This window comes from Anthonomus grandis, chromosome 6 (assembly GCF_022605725.1).
Source record: "Anthonomus grandis grandis chromosome 6, icAntGran1.3, whole genome shotgun sequence".
Taxonomy (NCBI): domain Eukaryota; kingdom Metazoa; phylum Arthropoda; class Insecta; order Coleoptera; family Curculionidae; genus Anthonomus; species Anthonomus grandis.
The window spans coordinates 35,406,454-35,432,649 of NC_065551.1; the positions used below are offsets into that span (position 1 = coordinate 35,406,454).

The window sequence follows — 26,196 nt, forward strand, 5'->3', positions numbered from 1 at the left end:
GCAGGTTTGATTGCTACTGTTGCAAATGTTAATTTTACGAACCGGAGCTTGATACTTTACTTTCGCCTTTTAATTTATTATTATTCATTATTTTTTAGCGCCACTAAGATGTTCTTTTTATGGTTGAAAAATTAGGGAAATCATCAAGTTGATATACTTAGAGAAGCACCTAATATTGAGGTTGTGAACAAAGGAGAATTTTCAAATTATGTATAGTCAAAGACGTGATCTGTGAAAGAATTAATGAAAAATTGACGTGTAAGGAGAGCGGAATTTGTTGAATGAGAATTTAGGAAGGAGGAAATTGAAGGAAAAGACAAAGAGATCGAGAGTTTCAAGGAAAACGTTGATAAAATAAAACATTTGATTCAGTTTTTTGTATTTTCTGTTTATTTTCTTAAAATTCCTTTAGTTTCCTTAATTCTCTTGGATCCCTCTTAACTGAATTTCTTTTTTTCCAACTTTCACAATTCTCCTTCTTAGCTTTTACCTCCATTCAGTTCTATAATTTGGTCCTATGTTTCCATAGACTTTTTAATGCTTTAGTACCTTCTTTTACATTTTTATCAATTTTCTTGAGAGTTTTCTTTAATATAGAGTTTTGTTGTTGTACTTAACTATTTAATTATTTTGTGTATATTTGATTCACATTTGCCAATCAAGGATACATGATTGTTATTATTTTCGCATACCTATACCGTATTAGTCATAATTTAATATTTTTGATATTCATGTAAATAAATGCATTATTATTATTATTATCGTTACTACATTTTTTGAAAATTGTAAATAAAAAATAAATTTATTAAAATTGCACCATTTCAATGCATATTTTTTTTTAATATTTGATTTTATTTATGGCATTTCTCTTGATTTTCTCGAAGTTTATTAAGCATAATTATGTATTTTTCTCAAAAAAAATTGCAAGCATTTCATTTTATTTATTATTATATTAGTTATATTAATTTTAGACTTAGTTTCAATTTTTTTTTATTTAAGGTAAGTATTTAGTAATTAATTTATAATTATGCCAAACAAATACTTTTTTTTTAATTTTACATTCAACAAAGAAAATACTTTTCAGGAATTGGAGAACTAAAAAATTATAATAAAAAAAAGGATAACTTTTATTCAAATTTTTCTTAATTATTAGAGTTTTTAAGATTTTCTGAGTAGTTTTCCTCCTGTTTAATTTTTTCAAGAAAAAGTGAAAAATAATTTTTATGTTATACTTAAAGAATTATTTCGTATAAAAAAATCAATAAAAAAAAATTTTACTTTATTTTGAGCAAATGATCTTTTTTGATTTAATCTTTAAAAAATATCAATATTAAAATTTATAATAATAATAATAATAATCTGTATTTAGCATAAAAAAATTACATATAAAATACAATACACTTTACAAAATCCAATAAAATTATAATACGTAATCCAATTTGATTAATAAATCCAGTTTGAATAATTTTAACTTCAATAAAATTAAATTTAAAAAACCATTGGATACAAAAATTTAAAAAAAAAATTAAATTATATATTTTTCTTGGTTTAATTTTTCAACATTTTCTCTATAAAAACTCCCACTTTGTCAACATTTTTAAATTAAAAAATTGTTATACATGTACATTTTTGGAAAAGTTTTTTTTTTGATAAAAAACCTGTTAGTCTATCAACTTAATAACATAAAACTAAAAATCATTAAATATTTTCCAGGCAGTTGAAATATTTAGATTTTTTAAATTTCTTTAACTTTAAAAGTCGTTAAATTCTATTTACAAACTTTGAAAACATTAAAAAGTGAAAATTATGTTTTTTTTTTCAGTAATTAATAAACCAAAAATAAAGAATCCAATACAAGTTTTTTTTTCAAACAGCCGAAATTTTTAAGAAGAAATTTTTGTTCCTGAGGTAAATTTCCTGCTATAGCTATACATTTCAAAATTAAAAGTTCACATGAGAAAGTTTCTTAAGAAACAAGGCCTTCCAGAGAAAGCACTTCTTTTATTGGATAATGCCCCCAGTAAAGGAACTTTCATCTGATGATGGACTAATTCAAGTTATGTATATGCCTCCCAATGTGACACCCTTAATTCAACCTATGGACCAAAACGTTATTAGGTTAATTAAACTGCATTATCGCTCCATGGTTTTGGCAATGGTTGTAGCTAATAAATCTAAGGACATGAATGTCATTATCAAACAATATAACCTCAGGGATGCTATTTTAACCTTATCACGAGCATGGAATAAATTAGAACCAGCAACCATTAAAAAGTGTTGGAAAAATATTTTCGAAAGATCGTAAAGACACAATACCCTTGGCAACTCTTCGTCAAGAATTGCTAAACCTGAATAGCATTGTAAAGACTAACCTTAATTTATTAGAAGAAATTGATCCAGGGCAAGACTTCGAACGTGGAGATATCGAAAAATGGGATAAAGATGACTTCGTTGAACATGATGAGAATTGTACTGCAGTGTCTAATGATTCAGAAACCGAACAGGATCAAGATCCAGAGGTTTCTCAGACTATGAATAAAGTCACTCATGTTGAGGCAGTTCGTAAATTTAATGGGCGGAGCAAAACAATGCCGACTTCGAAGATATTAAGTCTTTACACAAATTACGTGAACTATTCTTTCAAACAAACAACGTATCCGTCAAATAAAGTTAGATCATTTTATTCCAGGCATTTCGGGGAAATCGTCTAGGTTTTCCAGGAATTTGAAGTATTTAGTCGTGTTTTCCAGGGTTTCTGGAATATTTTTTTGTATTTTCCAGGCATTTTACTATAAAAAAAGGGTCAAGGAAACGTGAGATGTAAGTCCCATACCGGAAAATTAAAGAGAAAACTCGTGGAATGCCTGGAATTGTAAAAAAAATTAGTTTCTGAAAAATGTTAAATGTTTACGATAAAATAGAATGTTTTCTAGAAGTTTGAAGAATTTTATTTGCTTTTTCCAGGATTTTAGAGTAGTTTTTTATATTCTCCAGGCTTCATACCATTTGACAATAAAAAGACCCTGAAAGAGGCACAAATTTATGTCCAGCATCTGGATATTGTAAAAAAAATCGTGAAATGCCTGGAATTGTAAAAAAAAATTTTTGAATTACTCGGAAGTTATTAAACGCCTGGAATATAGTAAAAAAAGTTGAAAATCAGAACTAAGACCTACCGATGAATCTGATGAAATGGTAGAAGTAGAAGTTAAGAAAAAAGACGATCATTAACAAAAAAGTAAGAAATTATTATTTAAGTAGGTACAAAGTCATGTCCAGCGTCTGGAAATTGCCTGGAATTTTTTAAAAAATATTTAGAATTTTTCGAAAAATATTAAACACCTGGAATGAATTTATTTTTATATTACAGAAATTGAAAATTATTTGTGAATGTTTTTGGAATCTAAAGTTTTCAATGGATGTAAACAATTTTTCACATCAAATGCCTATAAAGAAATTTTTTCATTTTATTCCAGGCATTTCGGGGAAATCTTCTACGTTTTCCAGGAATTTGAAGTATTTAATCGGGTTTTCCAGGGTTTCTGGAATAGTTTTTTTGTATTTTCCAGGCATTTTACTATAAAAAAAGGGTCAAGGAAACGTGAAATGTAAGTCTCATACCGGAAAATTACAGAAAAAATTCGTGGAATGCCTGGAATTATAGGAAAAAAAAAATTCTGAAAAAATAATAAATGCCTATGACAAAATCATTTATTATATTCCAGGATTTAAGAATTATTTGTCACCTATTTAAAATGTTCAATTTTTTTTAATTAAGAATAATCTTTCATATCAAATGCCTATGAAGATATTTCTTATTTTAGTCCAGGCATTTTAGAAAAATTGTTCATGTGGTCCAGAAAGTTGACGGTTTCCAGGATTTTGGAGTAAATATTTGTATTTTCCAGATATTTGTCCAAGCAGCGGTTTTAGAAATATTCGCTCTTTTGTGCAGTGGCGTCCAAAGACATTGTCATCGTCAAAGTGACTTTGAACTACAGAATCTAAAAAAAAATAATTGAACTTCAAATGTGGGGGTTTGGAGTTGAAAGTGTATAACAAGGAAGTGGAAAAGAAAGAGAAGGATATAGACAGTAAAAAAAAACAAAAGAAATAAAAGCCAGAAATAAAAAAAGTTGAAAATTAGAACTAGGAAGAAGAGAATCTGATCTGAGGATCTGAAGAGATGAAGAGAGGAAATAGGAGGTAAGAAAAGAGACGATTATTAATAAAAAAAGTGCAAAATAATTAATTAAGAGGATATTTACAGAAAAAGATGGAAAGAAGGAGTGTGCTAAAAGACGCAAGTAAAAAAAAATAAGACTACAAAGTCAACGGGTTCTTGAAAGAAGTAGAAAAAAATTGAAAGGAAAAAAAACAATAAAAGTGATAGAGAAAGGAAAAAAAAAGAAAAAAAGGAGTTAATTAAAAGAAGTAATAAGTACAAGAAGTAAATGAACTAATCTCGTGAAACAAAAAGCAAAATATTCAGAAGAATATTCTTTACGGATGTTTTATTACATTTAATAGTGCAAATACGATGTACAAAGTATCTGAGTACGATGTTTCATTTTCAAAGTGACCACTCACTTTAAAGTCCAGTATCTAAAGAACTAATTGCACTATTCTCATAAAATAAAAATCGGAATTCTTAAAACAATATTCTTGACAAATGCTATTCAGGGTTCAACTCAATCTAAAGGATAATTTTAGAAATGTACTATTTTTTAGGTAGTGGAGTTTAAGGACGATGTTTTTTCACTTTTTTCAAAGTGACCACTCACTTTGAAGTCCTAAATTTAGAAAACTAATTAAACTATTCTTACGAAATAAAAAGTGAAATATTCAGAGGAATATTGTTGAAAAATTTTGTTCTAAAAGAAACTCAATTCAAGCAAGAATTTTAAAAATATTCGCCCTTTTCTGTAATGCTATCCAAGAACAATGTTTCGTCTTCTAAGTAACCACCAACTTTGAAGTACAAAATCTAAAAAAGTAATTGGACTATTCTTATGAAGTAAAAATTGAATTATTCAGGAGAATATTCTTTTAAAATATTATTTTGGATCAAAATCAATTCATGCGAGCATTTTAGAAATATTCGCCTTTTTATGTAATGCTATCCAAGAACAATGTTTCGTTTTCTAAGTGACCACCAACTTTGAGGTCCAGAATCTAGAAAACTAATTAAACTATTCTTATGAAATAAAAAATGAAATATTCAAGGGAATATTCTTTAAAAATTTTGTACAATAATTGTAATATGTAATATGTATATGTAAAATAATGTACATTGTACTTACTTACATACATATACTTACCTATATAATAAATATTTTTTTCTTTATACCATGTATAAACATATACACATACATTTTCAACTATGTATTACTAACTGTATAACATGTTTTTGTTTGATTTTCCAATAAAATATATATTTAAAGTACATATACGTGATAGTTTATCATGCAATTAACTTTATCCAGTAACATGAACACAGTCATCCCTAATTAGTTCACGTTATCGAGACTCTACTGTAACTCAAAAATTAAAATTATTCAATTTTTTCAGGCAGTTTTTTATTGGGTTTAACTGGTGTTTGGGTAAGGATTTCAGGCGTTTTTTTGGGAATAATTATTTCAAATTAGGTTTTTTTTATTTCTTGATTGTTTCTTTTATTTATTACCATCAAAATAATGACCAATCACTAGAAGGGAGCAATTCGTCGTAAACTCTCTATAACCATCGAAAGCGTCGGTTTACGAGGTTTATTTCCAAATTTATTAAAGACCTTCCTCAAAGTTGTGAGGTTTCTACATGCGTTTGTTTAATTTCTTTATTGTTACTGTACTTTATTTATTTCCTTTTGTTTTTTGGCACTTGTGAGGGTAAAAATATCACTCTAAGAAGACTCTCTGGATAAATCGATGCAACATTTATGAGATTGGTATCCAAGGAACTATTTACAAGAAGGTCAATTTAATTTGAAATTATTAAATAAGCATTTGAGTTTGAATTGGCCTTCTTTTAAGAGTGCACCGCTATAGAATTCCTCCAATTATCGCAATTTTTGCATTTCAATTTTATCACTTTAGAAATTTGTGACAAATAGTCTTAAGCAATTATTTACACAAATTATCAAACTTTTCACTTTGTCATGTCATATCTTATGCCTATAAGAAAAAGCGAGAGAGGATCATCATCATCCTTCCTGGCATAAACTGATGGAACTCACTGACGAAATGTAATGAGGATCCTAGACTTTTCAGTAGTTAAACGAGAGCATTTTTATCGATTTTTTTATTGGGTTCAACTGGTGTTTGAGTGAGGATTTCAGGCGTTTTTTTGGGAATAATTATTTCAAATTAGGTTTTTTTTTATTTCTTGATTGTTTCTTTTATTTATTACCATCAAAATAATGACCAATCACTAGAAGGGAGCAATTCGTCGTAAACTCTCTATAACCATCGAAAGCGTCGCTTTACGAGGTTTATTTCCAAATTTATTAAAGACCTTCCTCAAAGTTGTGAGGTTTCTCCATGCGTTTGTTTAATTTCTTTATTGTTACTGTACTTTATTTATTTCCTTTTGTTCTTTGGCACTTGTCAGGGTAAAAATATTACTCTTAGTAGGTAAAAATATATAGATCGGTGTAAACATTTATGAGATTGGTGTCCAAGGAACTATTTACGAGAAGGTCAATTTAATGTGAAATTAGTAAATAAGCATTTGACTTTGAATTGGCCTTCTTTTAAGAGCCCAAATTCCTCCAATTATCGCGATTTTTGCATTTCAATTTTACCACTTTAGAAATTTGTGACAAATAGTCTTAAGCAATTAATTTTTACAAAAATGATCAAGCTTTTCACTCTGTCATGGCCTAGCTTCCTTACTCCCTTTCTCTTCTATTAAATTTGTATGTAAATTTTAAGGTACTTTAACTAGTGTACAATTAGATTTCCTTATATTTTCCTTCAAATGAGTACATTTGCAACTTGAAGAATAAGTCTAAGGTGCCTAGAATCTTTCAATACTCTGGAAAAACGTGAAAAACATTTAAATTGCCTGGAAGTTGGCAAAAATGATTCCAAAAGCGTGGAAAACTTGAAAGATGCTTTAATTCCTTAAAAGATTTTGAAAAAAAAGACCCTAAACACATTAAGTTTTGTGCCCTGAGGAAGCTGCAATAGTAGACGAAACTTCAGGCAATTTAAATACATTTGGACATTTATTAATAATTACAATTGCCTGGAAAGCTAGTAATGAGTTGAATTGCCTGGAATAAATAAAGAATTAAGTCCAGAGAGTTGAAAAGTGAATTGTGAACGTGCTGGAAAAACTAGGACTATGGACTATAAAACTGCCAAACAATTTTAATAAATTAATAACATAAAAATCTTAATTAAAAATTATTTAGACTTTTCCAGGCATTTTGATTCTTTTATTTGAAAAATTGTATTTTTTTTTTTTGCTTAAAAACTTATCAACTTTTAATAATACACAAACTAATAATAATACATATTAAAAAAATAAACATTTAAAATTATTTAATTTTTCCAGGCACCTAAAGCAATTTTAATTTTTGTAGTTCCGAGTTTTATTTATTTTCTAGTTTTCCAAGTTTTCATTTAAAAATTACAAATTTTCACACTAAAGAATTTTGAACAAAAATAAAAGCGCAAAAGTCAAAATTTTTAAATTTTGAAAGACCTTATTTAGGATTTTATTTAAAAAAAAATTGATTTATAGTTTTTTTTATGCAGTGATATTTTTTAGTCAAAAAAACCTTTTCAATCCCTATTTCCTTTTGCATTAATTTACCTTTATACAGAAAAATAATTCTAACAAACTAAAATATAGTATTCAGTACCTAAATATTCCCATACATTTTTGGCTGTTTTTTTTTTTTAAATTCCACTGACGTCTTTAATTTGTATCAAAAAAACTAAAAAATTTTCAAATATCAAGAGGGAAGACCCAAATCATTAATTATTCAATTCTATTATAATGAATTCCCAATGTTATTTTTTTTCTCAACTATATAAGAAAGCAAGGTTTTATTGTTATTATACTATAAAACGAATGCCTAACATAACTAAAAACCTATAAAATATGTAATAATAATATTAATACATACATACAATTGAAATTTATTCAATATAGAGACGCGAAACGAGTTCGAAGGTCCCTCGCCTTATTCCATCGTAAATTTTCTGTAAACTGTACGCGTAAGAAAGAGAGAAAAACATTTATTTTAATGTACCGGGTTTGAGTTTGCGATTTTTTTTCTTTGTTTTTAGTGGTGGTGATGCACCGAGAAGCAGAAGAAGAAGAAGAGTAAATGGACTCAGTATCGTGAGTTTGTATAAACGGTTTCAGGTTTAGGTAAGTCCCTTTTGTATGTAACTGGTAAGTGTTTTTTTTTTAAAGGAAAATTTCGGTTTTTTTTTGGGAAATTTAAAAAAAAAAATTTCAATATTATTATTTACTGTTTGTAATTATTTGTCGAGGCAACAGTAGTTAAAAAAAGTGATTTTTTTGACAATTTTAAATGTTAATTTTTTTATTCTGTAATTAAAAATTGATGGGTTTTTAAGTAAAAAAAATACAATTGTTCAAATAAGAGAATCAAAACATTTAAACTGCCTGGAAAATTTTTAATTTTTATGTTATCATTTCATTAAAATTGTTTTACAGACCGGTTATTATTTCATAATAAAATCTCGTTTACTGTTGAGTGTTTAATTAGTATAAATTTATTATAAAAAAAAAATTAAAATTGAGGGCTTTCTGTTAAAGAAATTCACTTTTTTGAATACTAAACTTGGTTAAATATCATTAAAAAATCAAAATTATTTAACCGCCTGGAAATGTTTATATTTCTTTAAAATTGGTCGGGAAATGTAAAAAATGAAACTTTTAGAATAAATAGATTATTTGTTTTGTAGTAATTAATTAATTAAAAAAAAATTAATATCAATTGCGTTGCTTACTGTAAAAAAAAACCCATATCGCCTAAGTCGTTACGCCGAAATTAAAACGAATCAATTTTCGATAAAAACTAATTTGGTTCCAAATAATAATAAAATCGCGTTCGAAACGCATAAAACGTGGTTCCAATAAAAAGCCATCAGGAATTCTTTCGATAAATTCCACATTTTGCAGGTTCCATTCAGTAACAAAAACGAAGCATGAGTGTGCGATAGAAAAGAGAACGTTGCTCCAAAACATGACGTATTTTAACATTATTTAACCGTTTCGGGAGGGTGTTTTTGACCATGGTTTTCCTCGTCCAGAGGTTTTTTAATAAGGAAGATGGAGGACATTTCACTCAATATCTTACAGTATTTACTGGTGAGTTAAAACTTACTTATACAAATAGAATTTTAATTGATTTATTTTTAGCTACGATTACCCTGTTTACTGCGGGGATTTATCAGGGTTGGGGAGGTCCCTCCCTAATGAAAATCTTATCGGATGATTTTCCCATAGAGGTGACCGAAGAGGAGGCTTCTTATATGATGATTATTGGGCCGCTAGGGCATGTTGCCGGAGGTTTTTTAGCCTCGCATTTGGCCGATTTTATTGGGAGGAAATATACGGTGTTGGCCATTGGTTTACCCCAGGTTAGTCAATGTTTCTTATTATACCTTATTCATTTATTTTATTATTTTGTCTTAAGGTTTATTTGTGCTTATATTTTTCTATAAGAATTTTACTTTTTTGCCTAATAATACCAGACAGCCCTGTGATATTTTTTTATTTATTTTTTAAAGTAGGTTTAGGTCATCCATTGTTTAAATTTTGAATTTTATATATTTTTTGGATTTTGCGACATAAAAAATTCATAGTGGCCTTTACTCGAAAATCTAACTTTGCATAAAAAAAAAAATAATTTTTAAGTTTGTTTAATTCAATTTAAATTTATTTAACAAATTTCAAAAATTTATTTTTATTTTATTTTTTTTGGGAAAAAATTTATGAAATTTTTACACCTATGTATAATTTTTTTAAAATGAAAATCCCTTTACTTAAATATCAACAAGTTAATATTTTTGTATAAGAATTTAATTTATTTAATTATCTTATTTATTATATCTTCATAAATTATTTAAACTAAATGTAACTGTTTGCACAATTTCACAACAGAAAAAATGAACTAATTTTGGGAGATTTTTGCAAAATGTAAAAATAGTAAAAGTTTAACCCTTTCAATTTGACTTAAAATAAATTAAATATTTAAATAAATTATGGAAAATTTAAATAAAATATAGAAACACTTTTTTTTATAATTTTGGCATTTTCCTTAAAATTAAATTAAGCCAAAATTATTTTTTTTGCACTTTTTATTTTGGATTTATGCAAGTCTCTTTAAAAAAGTAAAAACATTTTTTTTTAGGTTCTAAAAGTTAATATTTACTTTTTTCGATTATTTCAAAAATAAATAAAATATTTTTAATTGAAATTTACAATAAAAAAATAAATTTTAAAAATTCTATTTTTTTGAATTCTAAAGAATTAAAAAATTAAATTATAAAGAATAAAAGAATAATTCATTGATAAAAAAACTCGAAAAATTATTAAATGATACTTTTTAAAATAAAAAATGTCATTATTAATTTTTGTAATATTAGTCAATCAAGAATATTTACTTTGATAACACAAATTATCCCTAGAACATCTCAGGAACGTGTTAATTATTCCCAGGATATACCTCAGATATTATAAGCATCCTACACTACCGGACAAAAGTGGAGAAACAAAGTGTCTTTTGTATTTATTTTTATATTAGTGTATTTGATCATTAATTTTTCATTTTTTTTGAAATATAATTTTGATTCTAGTCTTCAGTACCTCAACAAAAAATTTAAAAAAAAGGAAGTGACAACTTGTATATTTTATTCTTGTTTTTACAGGGGACAAAAGTGGAGAAACACTATTTTTATATTAATTTTTTATACACAATGTATTAGTTAGTTGTACCTACAAAGACTAATAATGTGAAGCAAAACCCTTATTTTTTATAACTTCAGCACACCGACTTCGCACAGAGTTCATTAGGCTGTCAATATAATCTGCTGAAATGGAATTCCGCTCCTCTTGAAGAGCTGTGAACAAATCATCCTGGTTTCTAAGTTTATCTTTATTTTTTTGTCTGATTTTCCTATCTAAATGGTCCCATAGGTTTTCTATTGGGTTTAGATCCGGACTTTGTGCGGGCCATTTCATAAGGGGCACATTATTGTTTTCAAACCATTTCTTTACTACTTTTGCGGTATGCTTCGGATCGTTCTCCTGCTGAAACGACCATCGAAGCGGCATATTTTCTTCTGCGTATGGAAGCATATGTTCCTGAAGAATTCTTAAAAATTGAAATCTGTCCATTTTTCCTTCAACTTTTCTTAATGGTCCTACTCCTGATCCGAAAAAGCAACCCCAAACCATGATATTGCCTCCTCCATGTTTCACAGTTGCCCTGGTGTACTTTGGATTAAGTCTAGTATTGGCAGGACAACGAACCCATTTCATTCCATCAGATCCGAATAGGCAGAACTTACTTTCATCAAAAAATTGAACCGTATTCCACTTTTGGGTTGTCCAATCAAGATGTTCCTGTGCAAATTGGAGTCTAGCCAATCTATTCTTTTTAGAAATGAATGGTTTTTTGGCTGGACGACTTTGGCTATAAAGTCCAAATTCAGTCAAACGACGACGAATAGTACGCGCAGATACCGAAACCCCAGGTAAGTATTTCATTATAAATTTCTGTGGCGGGCATAAAAGGATGTTCTGTTGCCAACATTTTTATTTTTCTCTCAATTACTTTATTCGTTTTCCTTGACCGTCCATACCTTGGACTATTATACTTTTTAAAAGCAGCAATAGTTTTTAAAACTACGGATCTATTACGATTAATTTGCCTAGCAATTTCACTTTGTTTTACACCAGCACCAGCTTGAAATTTTGAAACAATTAATTATCGGAGATCAATACTCAGATATATTCCGCGAGGCATTTTGCACAAATCGTATATAACAGTTTAACACTCAACGTTAAGATCAAACTAATGATAAATAATCACTTTAAATACCAAATAAGATTTGTTTGGAATGTTTATTCACTTTTGTCCGCATAAAATAGCATAAATAATTTTTTGATCAACTGATAAGGTAAATACAAACAAGAAGGATGTGTTTTTGTGCTGCAATAGAGCTAAATATTTTCTACTAAAAACGTAAAATAATATCTTGTATGTTAAGATGTTATTGTTAAATTTGTAAATGTTTCTTCACTTTTGGCCGGTAGTGTATATGAGAGTATATTCTTTTATATCTATTTTTTTTTTGAATTTTGCAAAAATATGCTGAATTCAAATTTACAATGAAAAAAAATAGGTAATTAAGAAATTTAATTGGTTGAATTTTGAATTCATTTTCCAAATTCTATTTAAAGGAAATTATCAAAAAACAATTAATTTTGATAATAACTTTTTTCAATCCTAAAAGGTTAAAAATGCACTAAAAGATAAAAAAATTAACTGAAAAATAAAACAACGGAAAAATATTTTTATTTCTTTCTTAATTTTTTTTTTAAGTCATTTCTTTAATTCGACAAATTAAAAAATGTAAGCCTTCCAAAAAAAATATTTTTTTTATTATAATAGATAAAAAATAACCCTCAAATGTTATTACAAACACCTATATAAAAGTACATTCTTATTACATTCATGGCACATCTGTACATTAAAACTACCATTTAAGTTATTAAATACACTTTTTTCTTGTATAAATTTAAATAAAAAGTCAATCATATAAACCATCTTTAGTTTTGCATTATTTGCAACTTTATATTAATTAATTTTCTTATTTTTTTCAGCTAAATGTGCTTAATTAAACCCGTCTTAATTCGATTATATTACTTAAATTTTCTAATCCATAGGATATAATTGAATCATTTTAATATCTTCTAACGCGTTTTTGACAATGTTCCTTAGAATTTTTCTTGTTAGATTTACTTCTTCAATGTTCCTTCTTAAATAATTAAATTTTTTTCAATAAATTTCTTTGTCAAATTATTTTTTATTCACACGTTTCTTTTATTTTTCTTCCTTCTAATCTTCATTAATATTTTTTCGAAGCTTGTGTGAATCCTTTAATCAATATCTATAACCCTATAATTCATATTTATTTTTAAGAAAATTCTAAAGAACAGTGATTTTACAAAGAATTTCTCAATGGGTAAATGTGTGGGGTGGGTGGGGGGGCAATGGTAGTATTGATAAAAAACGTTGTTTTTGCAAAAAATAATAAATACTAATATATATTATAATAGTTAATTTTCTGTTACCTGAAAAAATGAGTTATTCAATAAATTAATTGTTTTTTACTGTAAGGCAAATATTTTCTGCAAAACTCACTGTTTTTCAATATTATTACCTGTACCCCCCCCACCCACCCCACATTTTTATCTAGTAAGAAATTTTACTGCAAAATCACTGGTTTTCAAATTAATATGCACGATCAAGAGATGACTTCGCTGATAATATCCAATCTATTAACAATGTTTTTGTACTAAATATTTATATATAAAATTATATCAAATTTTCATAAACAATGTTATTAAATTATTTAATATTGATGAAATCATCTTTTGTTTAGATACACTTTTTGAATTATAGTTAAAAGTGTCTCTATAGGTATTATATTAAATTTCAACCGAAGGTTTCACTTTTAGACTAATCTAAAGACTCTCTTTAGACTAAATGTGAGTCTAACTCAAAAAGCTCTTGAGCTACAAAAATTCTTCATATATGAAAATGTTCCTTAGGAATTTCCTTAACTTTAAGTAAAAAAAGAAAAGTATTTTTTCCACCTTCAACATTTTTTCATTTTTACCTTGTGTGTCCTATAACCCTATAATTTATATTTGTTTTTTAGAAAATTCTGAAGAACAGTGATTTTGCAGAAAAATTTCTTACTAGATAAAAATGTGGGGTGGGTGGGGGGGGCAAGGAGAATATTGATAAAAAACGTTTTTTTTTGCAAAAAATATTAAAGAATGATATAAATTATAATAGTTAATTTTCTGTTACCTGAAAAAGTGAGTTATTCAATAAATTAATTGTTTTTTGCTGTAAGGCAAATATTTTCTGCAAAAATCACTGTTTTCCAATATTATTACCTGTAGCCCCCCACCCACCCCACATTTTTATCTAGTAAGAAATTTTACTGCAAAATCACTGGTTTTCAAATTAATATGCACGATCAAGAGATGACTTCGCTGATAATATCCAATCTATTAACAATGTTTTTGTACTAAATATTTATATACAAAATTATATCAAATTTTAATAAATAAATTAAAATTTGTCTATCTATTGTTTCGAACGCTCTCTTAAAATCTAAAAATATCGCTAAAACAAGATTATCACAGTCGATAGCTTTGAGAAAATCATCACAAATATTAACGACAGCGGATTCACAAGAATAATGCTCACGAAATCCCGACTGTCCAGGAACAATTATTTTGCCTTTATCACAAAACTCAACAAGTTGTTCCTTAACACAATTCTCAAGGAGCTTTTCATAGACAGGTACCGTGTTAATGGGTCTAAATTCATTATGCAAATTTGTGTTTTGTACTTTGGGAACAGGAATAACAGTAGAGAGTTTCAAATCATCTGGGAAAACACCGTTAGACAAAGTATTAATAATATCTATTACCAACAAAATTTTAATAATTATTTACCATTAGTCAAAGAATGTTTACTTTGATAATACAAATTATCCTTAGAACATCTCAGGAACATCTTAATTATTCCCAGGATATGCCTCAGATTTTATAAACATCCTATATGAGAGTATTTTTTTTTTTAATTCTGAATATTTAATTTAATATTTTTCCAATTTGGCAAAAATATGCTGAACTCAAATTTACACTAAAAAAAAATAATTTTAAAAATTTAATTGTTTGAATTTTGAATTAATTTTTCAAATTCTCTTTAAAGGAAATTATCAAAAAACAATTAATTTTGATATCAACTTTTTTCAATCCTAAAAGGTTAAAAATGCACTAAAATAGAAAAAATAACAAAAAGGAATTTTTTTTTTTATTTTCAGAACCTATTCTAAAAAAATATTTTTTTTATTTTCTTAGTCAAAAAATAATCCTTATACATTACAAACACCCATATAAAAATACATTCTTATTATATTCATGGTACATCTGTACATTAAAAGTACCATTTAACTTATTAAATACACCTTTTTCTTGTATAAATTTAAATAAAAAGTCAATCATATAAAACATTTTTAGTTTTGTATTTTTTGTAACTTTATAATAATTAATTTTCTTAATTTTTCCAGCTAAATGTGCTTAATTAAACCCGTCTTAATTCGATTATATTATTTGAATTTTCTAATTCAAAGAATATAATTGAATCATTTTAATATCTTCTAACGCGTTTTTGACAATGTTCCTTAGAATTTTCTTGTTAGATTTACTTCTTTAATATTCCTTCTTAAATAATTCAATTTTTTTTAATTCGTTTATTCTTCAAATTTATTCGTTTATTCTTATTCTTATAATACAATTACATATACGAAATGTTTATAATATACGAAATAAGCATTTAAGTAACTTAATACTTGTGCATGCTTATGTTCGAATTACAATATCAGAAAAACCAAATTATACTCTTACAAAAAATGCTTGGATTCCAACTCTTTCCTTAACAATCAAAATAAACTTATTAACAGAATAATATACATATTATACACAAAAATAAACTAGTAAGAAATATAACAGAATGCATGCTTTAAATCAATTCAATATCAATAATCAAAAACAAAATTGAACCTAAATGAAAATAACGTAATTTCAGATAAATCTGTTACATTTAAAAATATACACTATTTACATTAAAACCACGAAAAGAAAACCAGTTGAACCAGTAAATTCAACTAATCATTGGTCTAAATTTATTAAAATTAATATATATATAGTTTTTTATTTCTCTATTGAATATTCTATGGTTTTTTATATTTTTAATATCAGGAGGAAGTAAGTTATAAAATTTTGGCCCTAAATAATCTATAAAATGAAGGTTTTTTTGCTTATGATTTTGTGGTAAATTCAAATTGTTGTACATATTACTTCTGGTACATTGGGAATGCGTGATTTGTCTCTTTGCTATATCAGTTTTATGTACAAAAGAGCAATTGTACATACAGAGGACTTATATCACTAATATTTTCATTATAAAGTAACTCGGTAGAGCAGAGCTTATTTTTCCTATGAATGTCCCTAAGAATGTAGTTTTGTACTACTTTTAAAGGTTGAAGAATAGTTTTATAAGTACCGACCCATGCAACTATGCAATACGAGAGGAGAGACTCAGCTAATGATTTATAAACAAGCAAACATAATTTATTGCCCATTATTTCCCGATGAACATAAAATTTATGTATTAAAGTTCTGACTTTATCACAGAGATAACCAATAATATGTTAATTCCATTTTAAGTGTTGGTCAATGATAATGCCAAGATATTTAGTTTTATAAGTTTATTCAGTGATTACTTCGTTAGTTTTATGGTTGACAGTTATATAGTTAAATGGTGGTCTATTTTTATTACATATAGAAAAAGCTATATAATTTGTCTTCTCCATGTTTATCCTGAGTTTTTGGGTACATAACCAATCTCTGACCTGTCCAAAACCTACACACAAAGTGTTTTTCGCTTCTTCCCATGTGTTGCCCTTGAAAATTAAGGTCATGTCATCGGCGAAACTTGTCAAATATGTCCTGGTATTTTTAATTTCAGCAATTCGTTTATATAGGCCACAAAGAGAATTGGTCCCAAAATTATTTCAGGATTACTAAGAGTATCATTTAGTTTAAGAAATTGTTCTCCGAAGTACCTGTTTTGCCAAACCTCTAACCCCATAGTGTTCTAAAGTATTTATAAGGAAGTTGTGTGGCACAGTATCGAAGGCCTTAGCAAGATCTATAAAAACAGCAATACATTTTTTACCGTTGTTAAGGTTATTAGTAACTTCAGATATGAGTTTATAGACTGCACGTGCCGTGCCGATACCCTCTGAGAATCCAAATTGATTATCTGATAATACACCAAGCGAGTTTAGAAATGATTTTAAGCGATCCTTAATGCATTTCTCTAGAATTTTAGAAAAGTTGTTTAATAAACTAATTGGTCAATAATTCTCAATTTTAATTAATTTCCTTGTCAAATTACTTTTTATTCACACGTTTCTTTTATTTTTCTTCCTTCTAATCTTTATTAATATTTTTTCGAAGCTTGTGTGAATCCTTTAATCAATATCTATAACCCTATAATTCATATTTATTTTTTAGAAAATTCTAAAGAACAGTGATTTTACAAAGAATTTCTCAATGGGTAAATGTGTGGGGTGGGTGGGGGGGCAACGGTAGTATTGATAAAAAACGTTGTTTTTGCAAAAAATAATAAATACTAATATATATTATAATAGTTAATTTTCTGTTACCTGAAAAAATGAGTTATTCAATAAATTAATTGTTTTTTACTGTAAGGCAAATATTTTCTGCAAAAATCACTGTTTTTCAATATTATTACCTGTACCCCCCCCACCCACCCCACATTTTTATCTAGTAAGAAATTTTACTGCAAAATCACTGGTTTTCAAATTAATATGCACGAACAAGAGATGACTTCGCTGATAATATCCAATCTATTAACAATGTTTTTGTACTAAATATTTATATATCAAATTTTCATAAACAATGTTATTAAATTATTTAATATTGATGAAATCATCTCTTGTTTAGGTACACTTTTTGAAATATAGTTAAAAGTGTCTCTATAGGTATTATATTAAATTTCAACCGAAGGTTTCACTTTTAGACTAATCTAAAGACCCTCTTTAGACTAAATCTGAGTCTAACTCAAAAAGCTCTTGAGCTACAAAAATTCTTCATATATGAAAATGTTCCTTAGGAGTTTCCTTAACTTTAGGTGAAAAAAGAAAAGTATTTTTTCCACCTTCAACATTTTTTCATTTTTACCTTGTGTGTCCTATAACCCTATAATTTATATTTGTTTTTTAGAAAATTCTGAAGAACAGTGATTTTACAGAAAAATTTCTTACTAGATAAAAATGTGGGGTGGGTGAGGGGTCAAGGAGAATGTTGATAAAAAACGTTTTTTTGCAAAAAATAATAAAGAATAATATATATTATAATAGTTAATTTTCTGTTACCTGAAAAAGTGAGTTATTAAATAAATTAATTGTTTTTTGCTTTAAGGCAAATATTTTCTGCAAAAATCACCGTTTTTCAATAACATTACCCTTGCCCCCCCACCCACCCCACATTTTTATCCAGTAAGAAATTTTTCTGCAAAATCACCGTTTTTTCAATTTAATATGCATGAACAAGAGATGACTTCGCTGATAATATCCAATCTATTAACAATGTCTTTGTACTAAATATTTATATATAAAATTATATCAAATTTTAATAAATTTTATTAAATTATTAATTATGAATAAAATCATCTCTTGTTTAGATAGACTTTTTGAATTATAGATAATAGTGTCGCTATAGACTGATCTAGGTCCACTTCGTATAAATCTGATTCTAGCTCAAAAAGCTCTTGAGTTACAAAAATTCTTCATATATGAAAATGTTCCTCGAGAATTTTCCTAACTTTAGGTAAAAAAAGAAAAGTATTTTTTCCTCTTTCAACATTTTTTTATTCATATTCTGGTTAACCAAAAAAATCTTGGCTGGCATAAAATCCACTACTATTCAGTTCAAATTTCAATTCAACTTACGTTCCTTCTACTCTACTAATTCCTATATACTTCTTTACTTTCAGCTCCTATCGTTCATCGTGATCTACGTCTCCTACTACAACATCGGCCTCCTCTACGTGGCCCGGATCTTGGGAGGCCTGGGCGAGGGAGCCTCCCTGGCCCTCCTCCCCTGCTACATCGCCGAAGTGGCCGAACCCTCCGTCAGAGGCTCCCTGGGCTCCTTTCCCAATCTCCTATTGCTCTTCGGACAATTGTTCATCAACCTGGTGGGCTCCTACTTGTCAATCCACGTCACCGCCCTCATATGTTTGGCCTTCCCTATTATATTCTGGATCACTTTTGTGCATATGCCCGAGAGTCCTTACTATTGTTTCATGAAGGAGGATGAGGAGGGTGCCAGAAAGTCTTTGCAGACTTTAAGACGTAAGTTGGACGTGGACAAGGAGCTGAAGCAACTCGCCTTGGACGTCAACAGGCAAATGTCCGAAAAAGGGAGCTACGGGGATCTCTTTAGGATATACGCGAACAAAAAAGCGTTTTTTCTGGTTAGCGTGACGAGGATTATCCAGGTTTTCACTGGGAGTATCGCCCTGATGTCTTATCAGCAAGTGATGTTGTCCCAAGCGACCGATTTGTCCCCTATACTCGCCTCAGTGGTCCTGATAACGTCTGGAATCGTTATGGTTATCGTTGCCTCCTTTTATATTGATAAAGCCGGTAGGAAATTGTCCTTGTTCTACTCCTCGACTTTCACTTGCTTGGCCCTGTTATCCCAAGGGATTTTCTTGACCGTTAGGGACTACACCCATCTGGATATCTCCAAAGTGTCTTGGTTGCCCTTGCCGATAATGCTGCTCTATAATATTGCGTTCAGGGGTGGCCTAGGGGTGGTTACCAACATATTTACCAGTGAAATTTACTCGGCAAGCATTAAAGCTAAAGCGATGAGCTTGGGTGGACTGATTAATGCTATAAGCATGATTATAAGCACGAAACTGTATCAGATTGCCGCTGATTATGTGGGGTTAGCGGTGCCTTTTTATATATTCGCTTTTACCACTTTCTTAGGGACGTTGTTCTTTTACTTCGTCTTGCCGGAAACCAAAGGGAAAAGTCTGGAAAGGATCCAGCAGGAGTTGAAGTGTAAACAAGCGGTTACGGCGGCGGAGAGTAGGATTAATTTTTTGGAGGAAACTTAAGACTTTCTTTTTTTTTTTAATTGACTAATAGTAATAAAGACTATTATATATTTGGTTTATTTATTAACCTACTATATCTGTGATTTATTCTTATATACTATTGAAACAATAGGGTTTATTAATGTGTATAGTTTATGGGTATTTTTTACGTTTTAAGGTAATAAAACACGTTCGTTTTTCCTGTTTTTCTTTTACAAACATAACATGAGGATAACTTATTTTTACTTAATAAGTTAAGCTTAGGAATTTCCTCAACTTTGACTAAAAACTTTGTTACAATGTTTGAAATAGTTCTCGAGTTATCAATGATAAAAGTTAGACTTCTTTGAAAAAAAGTGCTATGAGCCAAAATTGCTGTAGCTCAGGGCATTTTAATCGTAAAAACCCTTTTTTTGCAGAAAATCGAACCTTGTGTGAATCCTATAATCAATATCTATAACCCTATAATTTATATTTGTTTTTTAGAAACTTCTGAAGAACAGTGATTTTGCAAAGTATTACTCACTGGGTAAAAATGTGGGGTGGGTGGGGGGGCAAGGGTAATGTTATTAAAAAACTGTGACAGTGTTTAAATATTTATCTATAAAATGGATATTGCATTTATTTGCTTGCCAAGCAATGCGACCCATGTCATGCAGCCATTAGACGTCGCATTTTATTCTCCACTTAAGAAATATTGGCGCGAAATTCTGACAACGTGGAAGAAAGGCCAAGGGCGGAAAATGACTACACTCTCAAAAGATGTATTCCCTAGATTGCTTGCACAGCTCCATAACAAGATTGAAGAGAATGGCAAAGGAAGGCAAAATTTAATCTCCGGATTTGCCAAAACTGGATTGCACCCTCTAAATCCTGCGCAACCAAAGGAAAGATTATCTGCATCGTCCACCACAGGTACAGATTCTAATATTTTAGATTCAAGCATTTCAAGCTCAGTTTTGAATGTCCTAAAAGAAATGCGTATGGGTAGTTGTGAGCAGCGTAAAGCACCGCGTCGCAAGAAGCTTACTGTAGAAACAGGAAAAAGTGTTTCTACATCTGATTTGTACCCGTCTACTAGTAGAAATGTTTCTGAAATAAGTTCATGCGAATCATCAGATGATGAAGAAGACCAGCTACAAAATATTGACGATGAAGACCTTCCCTGTTTTAATTTGAAAAAACCTGATAAAGAAATCCAACCAGAAGAACATGATGATGAAAATCAGCAAGAAATAAGTGACGATGATGGCCATCCTTTTATAAACTTTAGTAATCTGAAGGTCAATGATTGGGTATTGTTCGATACACGGCAACAATTTCAAGCCAATGTTATATAGGACAAATAAAATCCGTTACCCTGCTAAACGGGGAACGGGTTTTCAAAACATCGTTTTTAAAAAAATCCTCCAAAACGGAAAGATTTTTATCTCCTCCTAAATTAGATGAAGACGAGGTAACAACCGAAATGATTATCATGATACTTAGCCCTCCTAAGATTGAAGGTTCAGGGACCAGGCAATTTTTTACCTTTTCGGATAATCTTTCAGAACTAAACATAAAATAAACATATAGTTACCACTGTTTGTAACCTTCAAGAAACCTTTGTTACCTTCAAACCAGAGTTTTTTTTTTTTTTGTTTGATCATTTTTTAGAGTTATCTACTTTATGTTTTTTTGTTTACATATTTTAATTGTAATTTGCAATGTTGCAAGAAATATTTTTTGTTTTGTATATTTTTTTTATATGTTAACATGTTTTTTATTTTTTTAAAAATGTTTTTTTGTTTTCCAAATATTCCCTTCAGTGGATAAATGATGATTTATGCAATTTTAAGCCATATTCTCAATTTGAGAAGGCCCTAAAAAAATTTTTTTACGGCTCCCAGAAGAGGAAGCCGTTAGTCAAATATAAGAAATAGATACCTATCTATCTATCATAGGTCTTTCCAACGCCATTACAAAATTGATCAAGCTTACTTTTGTCTTATAGATATCGCTCAAAAACCTCAAAAAAATTCTCAAATAGCCCCATTCTACGGTACGTGTTTTACTTTATATAAACCAATTATACAGTGATGTTCCAATTTCACAGCTACCTCGCTTTCCATGTAGTTCAGTCCATGCAAAGCAGTATGCTCTGTGTGGTTCTGGAGCTTCATAAATAGTTAAATTATACACATTAATTTTTCGGCTGTAATACATCGGAAGATGGAATCTGTAACACAGATTGTAAATCGAACGTAACCATGATAAATGCAGAATTGTCTTCCAAAGAAGCTTTATCAATTTCTTTTGATCGGGCTGCTTCGTTTTTCCAAGTAATATGATTTTCGTATGTATCTTCCAAGTTACAGCGGTCTTGAATGTTAGAATCTTGATACCGATTACAAGTTGCGCAATGATCTTTTTTTGGCTTATAAAAAGAAATATTATAAGATGTGCAAAAAATTTTTCTATATATGCATGGGAAGAAACTGATTTAAAATTATTCTTTAAACAGTAGGCCCGGTATAGGTCGTACATCTTTGAGATTGATAGCTTACGATCTATAAACAGAGTCGTTTTGAAGAGTTTCGATTGTAATGACTTTCCATTGTTGGAAAACTTTCAATGTGGGCCTTTACAATATCTATGTCAGAATCGGAAGTTTTATTAACAGAAAGTCCCAGTGATGGCACCACATTTATTATATAAAACTCATTAAGTCACTTAGTGCATTTTTTGCATGAACTCAAAACAGGCTTAATGACTTTTTATGGACTTCTTTTTTAGTACTTAGTGACTTTTTAAGCGTTTAATATTTGGTTCAGTGATAGAACAACATTAGACTTAGTGATATTTATCAAAATCTGAAAATATTGACTTAGTGAGTTTTTGCTGCAAGCCGACGATATATATGCTTGGGAGAAATCAAGGGGGAAGGTATTTCACTAATGTAATTCTACAAAACAGATAAACTTCTTCTCAACTTCATATTGGGTCCAATTATCGATACTGGTCAGAAAACAAGTCAGTTTATACAAGAATAATTAGCAAAAAATGTAATGGCCCTTTATGTAAAGTATGTTACAAAGAAAGAGATACAGAAGTTATTACAAATAAATTAAAATCATAAATCGAGAATTCCAGGCAGTTGAATACACATCCAGAAATTACCTCAATTGCCTGGAATTTCCTAAAATATCCTCCTGGAACTTTAGAGACTATATAGTCAAAAACTAATTATTGTTCAATTGAGATTGAGCTGTTTGATCACCTAGAATTACAAATAAATTAATAATTAAATTGAAGAATTCCAGGCGGTTGAACGCCCGTCCAGGAATTACCTCAACAGCCTGGAATTTCCCAAAATATCCTCCTGAAATTCAAATAGTTTATTGTCCAACAGGAAAATCCCCAATTACAAGACAATCGAAATAATTAAAATTAAAACAGTACAAGTTATAAGCACCTTAAATAAGTAGTACAAAAAAAATAATATAAGATCCAATATAGAGTGATAACAAAATTTAAAACAATAGCATAATTGTAAGAACATAAGACACACTAACCAAATGATAACAATCACAGAAAAATAATCAGGTATCATTCAAATTAAGAGAGGAACACATCCTTTTTTTAAAAACATATTCAGTGCTGCTAAAGATGTCGACATCTATAGCATTCATCTGATTATACCATGTACAAGCATGGCACAGTGCAGCTTTGCTGGACAGATTTGTTAAGTTAAGAGAGGGATAAAATATATGGTGCCTCCTTGTATTGGCAGGAGGAACAAATAGAGGTAGCCTCTCTAAGAGCTCAGAACAATCAATTTTATTATTGCAAAGTTTATATAAAAATATCTGACTAGAGAGAATAGTATTTTGCTTTAGTGACAAATAGTTGAATCTATTCAGCCGGTACTCATGTTCCACACCTCTTACTGGATATACTCCATCCAACTTAACAGAAAGTAAGAATCTGCGCTGTACATACTCCAGTCTGTTAACATGAACATCATAGATGGGGAACCACAACATAGAGCCATACATTAATTTAGACTTTACTAATGAATTGTACAATTCAGTCAAGCTGGATATATTCTTAAATTGAGAAGTGGACCTTACTATAAACCCGAGGGATTTTAAGGCTGAACCAGTGACCTGTGCTACATGCGCTGGTTGAATGTGAGCCTCTTATCTACTTCAATGCCCAAATCCTTCACTGAAGAACAGTCTAGCAACTGAGAACCACTCAATATATATGGGTATAAAATCTCTTCATGAAGAATGGAAATTGTCATTTTTTACATTTGTCACAGTTTAGGGGTAGTTTATTTCTTTCACACCATTCAAAGACCCTATTCATGTCCTCTTGCAGCTTCAGGCAGTCCAGCATAGTACGAATTATACGAAACAACTTCAGATCATCACTGAATAAAAGACAGAAACTCTCCATACAATCAACTAAATCATTAATAAATAGATCGAACAGCATTGAGGCGAGGTTACTGCCTTGGGGCGCACCACTCGAAGCCACGCAATACTAAGACCTAAAACCATTAAATTCTACATACTGAAGCCTGCCAGTCAGATATGAGATGAAGAACTCCACCAGACAAGGATGAAATCCAGCCAAAGCCAGCAAACCGTGATCCAGCCGATCAAAAGCCTTTGAGAAGTCTGTGTACAGCACATCCAACTGGCTTTTCTGATTTATAGCTAGATATGCTGTTTCCAAGAAACAAGCCATATTAGTGACAGTAGTTCTTTTCTGAAAGAAACCATGCTGCTTTTCTGTAATTATGTGCTTAATTTGAGGAGACAATTTATCGTGCACACATATCTCAAAGGCCTTCGAAAAATTAGAGAGAATTGACACCGGTCTGTAGTTCTCTATTCTGCCACTCTTAAACACTGGACATATTTTAGCCTTTTTCCACTCTTCCGGAAATGTATTGGTCTTGAGTGATAAGTTGAAGATTTGTAAGAGTGGTACAGCCAGGGCCGATGCACAGTCACGCAAAAGAAATGAAGGTATTTGGTCAGGACCCGCAGTTTCTTAACTTCTGTAAAGCTTTTCTTACATCTGCCTCAACAAAAGATTGGACCAAAATGTTGTCTGAACCATATGTATCAGATTCTTTGGGCTGAGAAATAGAGGACTCAACATAAACACTCCTGAAAAAATCAGAAAAAGCATTTACAATACTTTTAGGACCCACAACAGTGGTATCTTTATAGCTAATAGAACCTGAAATACGAGAGTTGTTTCGTTTAAGGTGAATGAACCTCCAGAATTGCTTTGGATCACTCCGAATAGCTGACTCAGTCCTGGATATATACTCGTGATAAGCAAGATCCATTTTTGTTTTTACTACCCTCATAGCAGCTCTAAAATCCTCATAAGCACCGTGTATGAAGCCATCTCCTATGTAGCCTAGACTTTAATTTTAATAATTTCCTAATTTCATGAGTGTACCACACAGGATATGAGGGTCGAAAACGAGGGACAGCTAGACAAAAAATTTCATGGATTTTGTCATAAAAGGTTTTAACTGCCTCATTAACATCTGAATGGGTGCGTATAAAAGTCCAATCCACATCAGAGATAAGCTGGTAAAGATAGGGAAAATTAGCCCTCCGAAAATTATACTTAGGACTCTCATTGTTGGATACTACATAATTATAAATTAATTATTGTTAAATTTCAGGCAATTAAAAGTGAGCTGTTTGACTGCCTGGAATTACAAATAAATGAAAATAAAATACGAAGAATTCTAAGCAGTTAAACGCTCGTCCAGGAATTACCTCAACTGCCTCTAATTTCCCAGAATATACTCCTGGAATTATAGATAATACATAGTTGTAAATTGATTATTTTTAAATTTCAGGCAATTAAGAATGTTAATTTTTTATTCCCTTAAAATAATTATTTATTTTAAATAAGATAGTACTAGTCTATATTTTGATGGCTGTAAAAAAGGACTTTAATAGGAGGATAAGTACTATAAATATATAAGTTTTTCTTACTTACCTTTCTGTTAATTAAAATAATTAAAAACAAACTTACCTTACAGTAGATATTCCATGTAACATTTGTGACTTTTAACTAGCCTCAAAATAAGAAATTTATTGGATCTTAGATGTGATGGCTATAAAAAAGTACCTGTTTCAATGTAAATTTAATCCTAAGACAAAAAAATAAATACTCTG

The 26,196-nt window shown here is 29.4% G+C and overlaps 1 protein-coding gene across 2 annotated transcripts; it reads left to right on the top strand.

The window, feature by feature from the left end:
• Nucleotides 1–8,172: 8,172 nt before the first annotated feature.
• Nucleotides 8,173–20,198, top strand: LOC126737895 (facilitated trehalose transporter Tret1-like). 2 transcript variants are annotated; one of them, XM_050442981.1, is made up of 4 exons: nucleotides 8,173–8,409; nucleotides 9,166–9,354; nucleotides 9,406–9,626; nucleotides 18,881–20,198. In XM_050442981.1, the coding sequence occupies exons 2-4, from the start codon at nucleotides 9,279–9,281 to the stop codon at nucleotides 20,015–20,017; spliced, it is 1,434 nt and encodes a 477-aa protein (XP_050298938.1). In that variant the 5' UTR covers nucleotides 8,173–8,409; nucleotides 9,166–9,278; the 3' UTR covers nucleotides 20,018–20,198. The 2 variants fall into 2 exon arrangements, with proteins under 2 accessions (XP_050298938.1, XP_050298939.1); XM_050442982.1 differs by having other exon boundaries at nucleotides 8,173–8,385.
• The last annotated feature ends 5,998 nt before the right edge of the window (nucleotides 20,199–26,196 follow it).

What these genes read in the sequence shown, in the direction of transcription:
- LOC126737895 (XM_050442981.1), top strand. Translation starts at nt 9,279, where the DNA reads ATGGTTTTCCTCGTCCAGAGGTTTTTTAATAAGGAAGATGGAGGACAT. An exon ending in ATATCTTACAGTATTTACTG is followed by an intron (nt 9,355 to 9,405) that starts GTGAGTTAAAAC and finishes ATTTATTTTTAG; the next exon opens with CTACGATTACCCTGTTTACT. An exon ending in TGGCCATTGGTTTACCCCAG is followed by an intron (nt 9,627 to 18,880) that starts GTTAGTCAATGT and finishes CTTTACTTTCAG; the next exon opens with CTCCTATCGTTCATCGTGAT.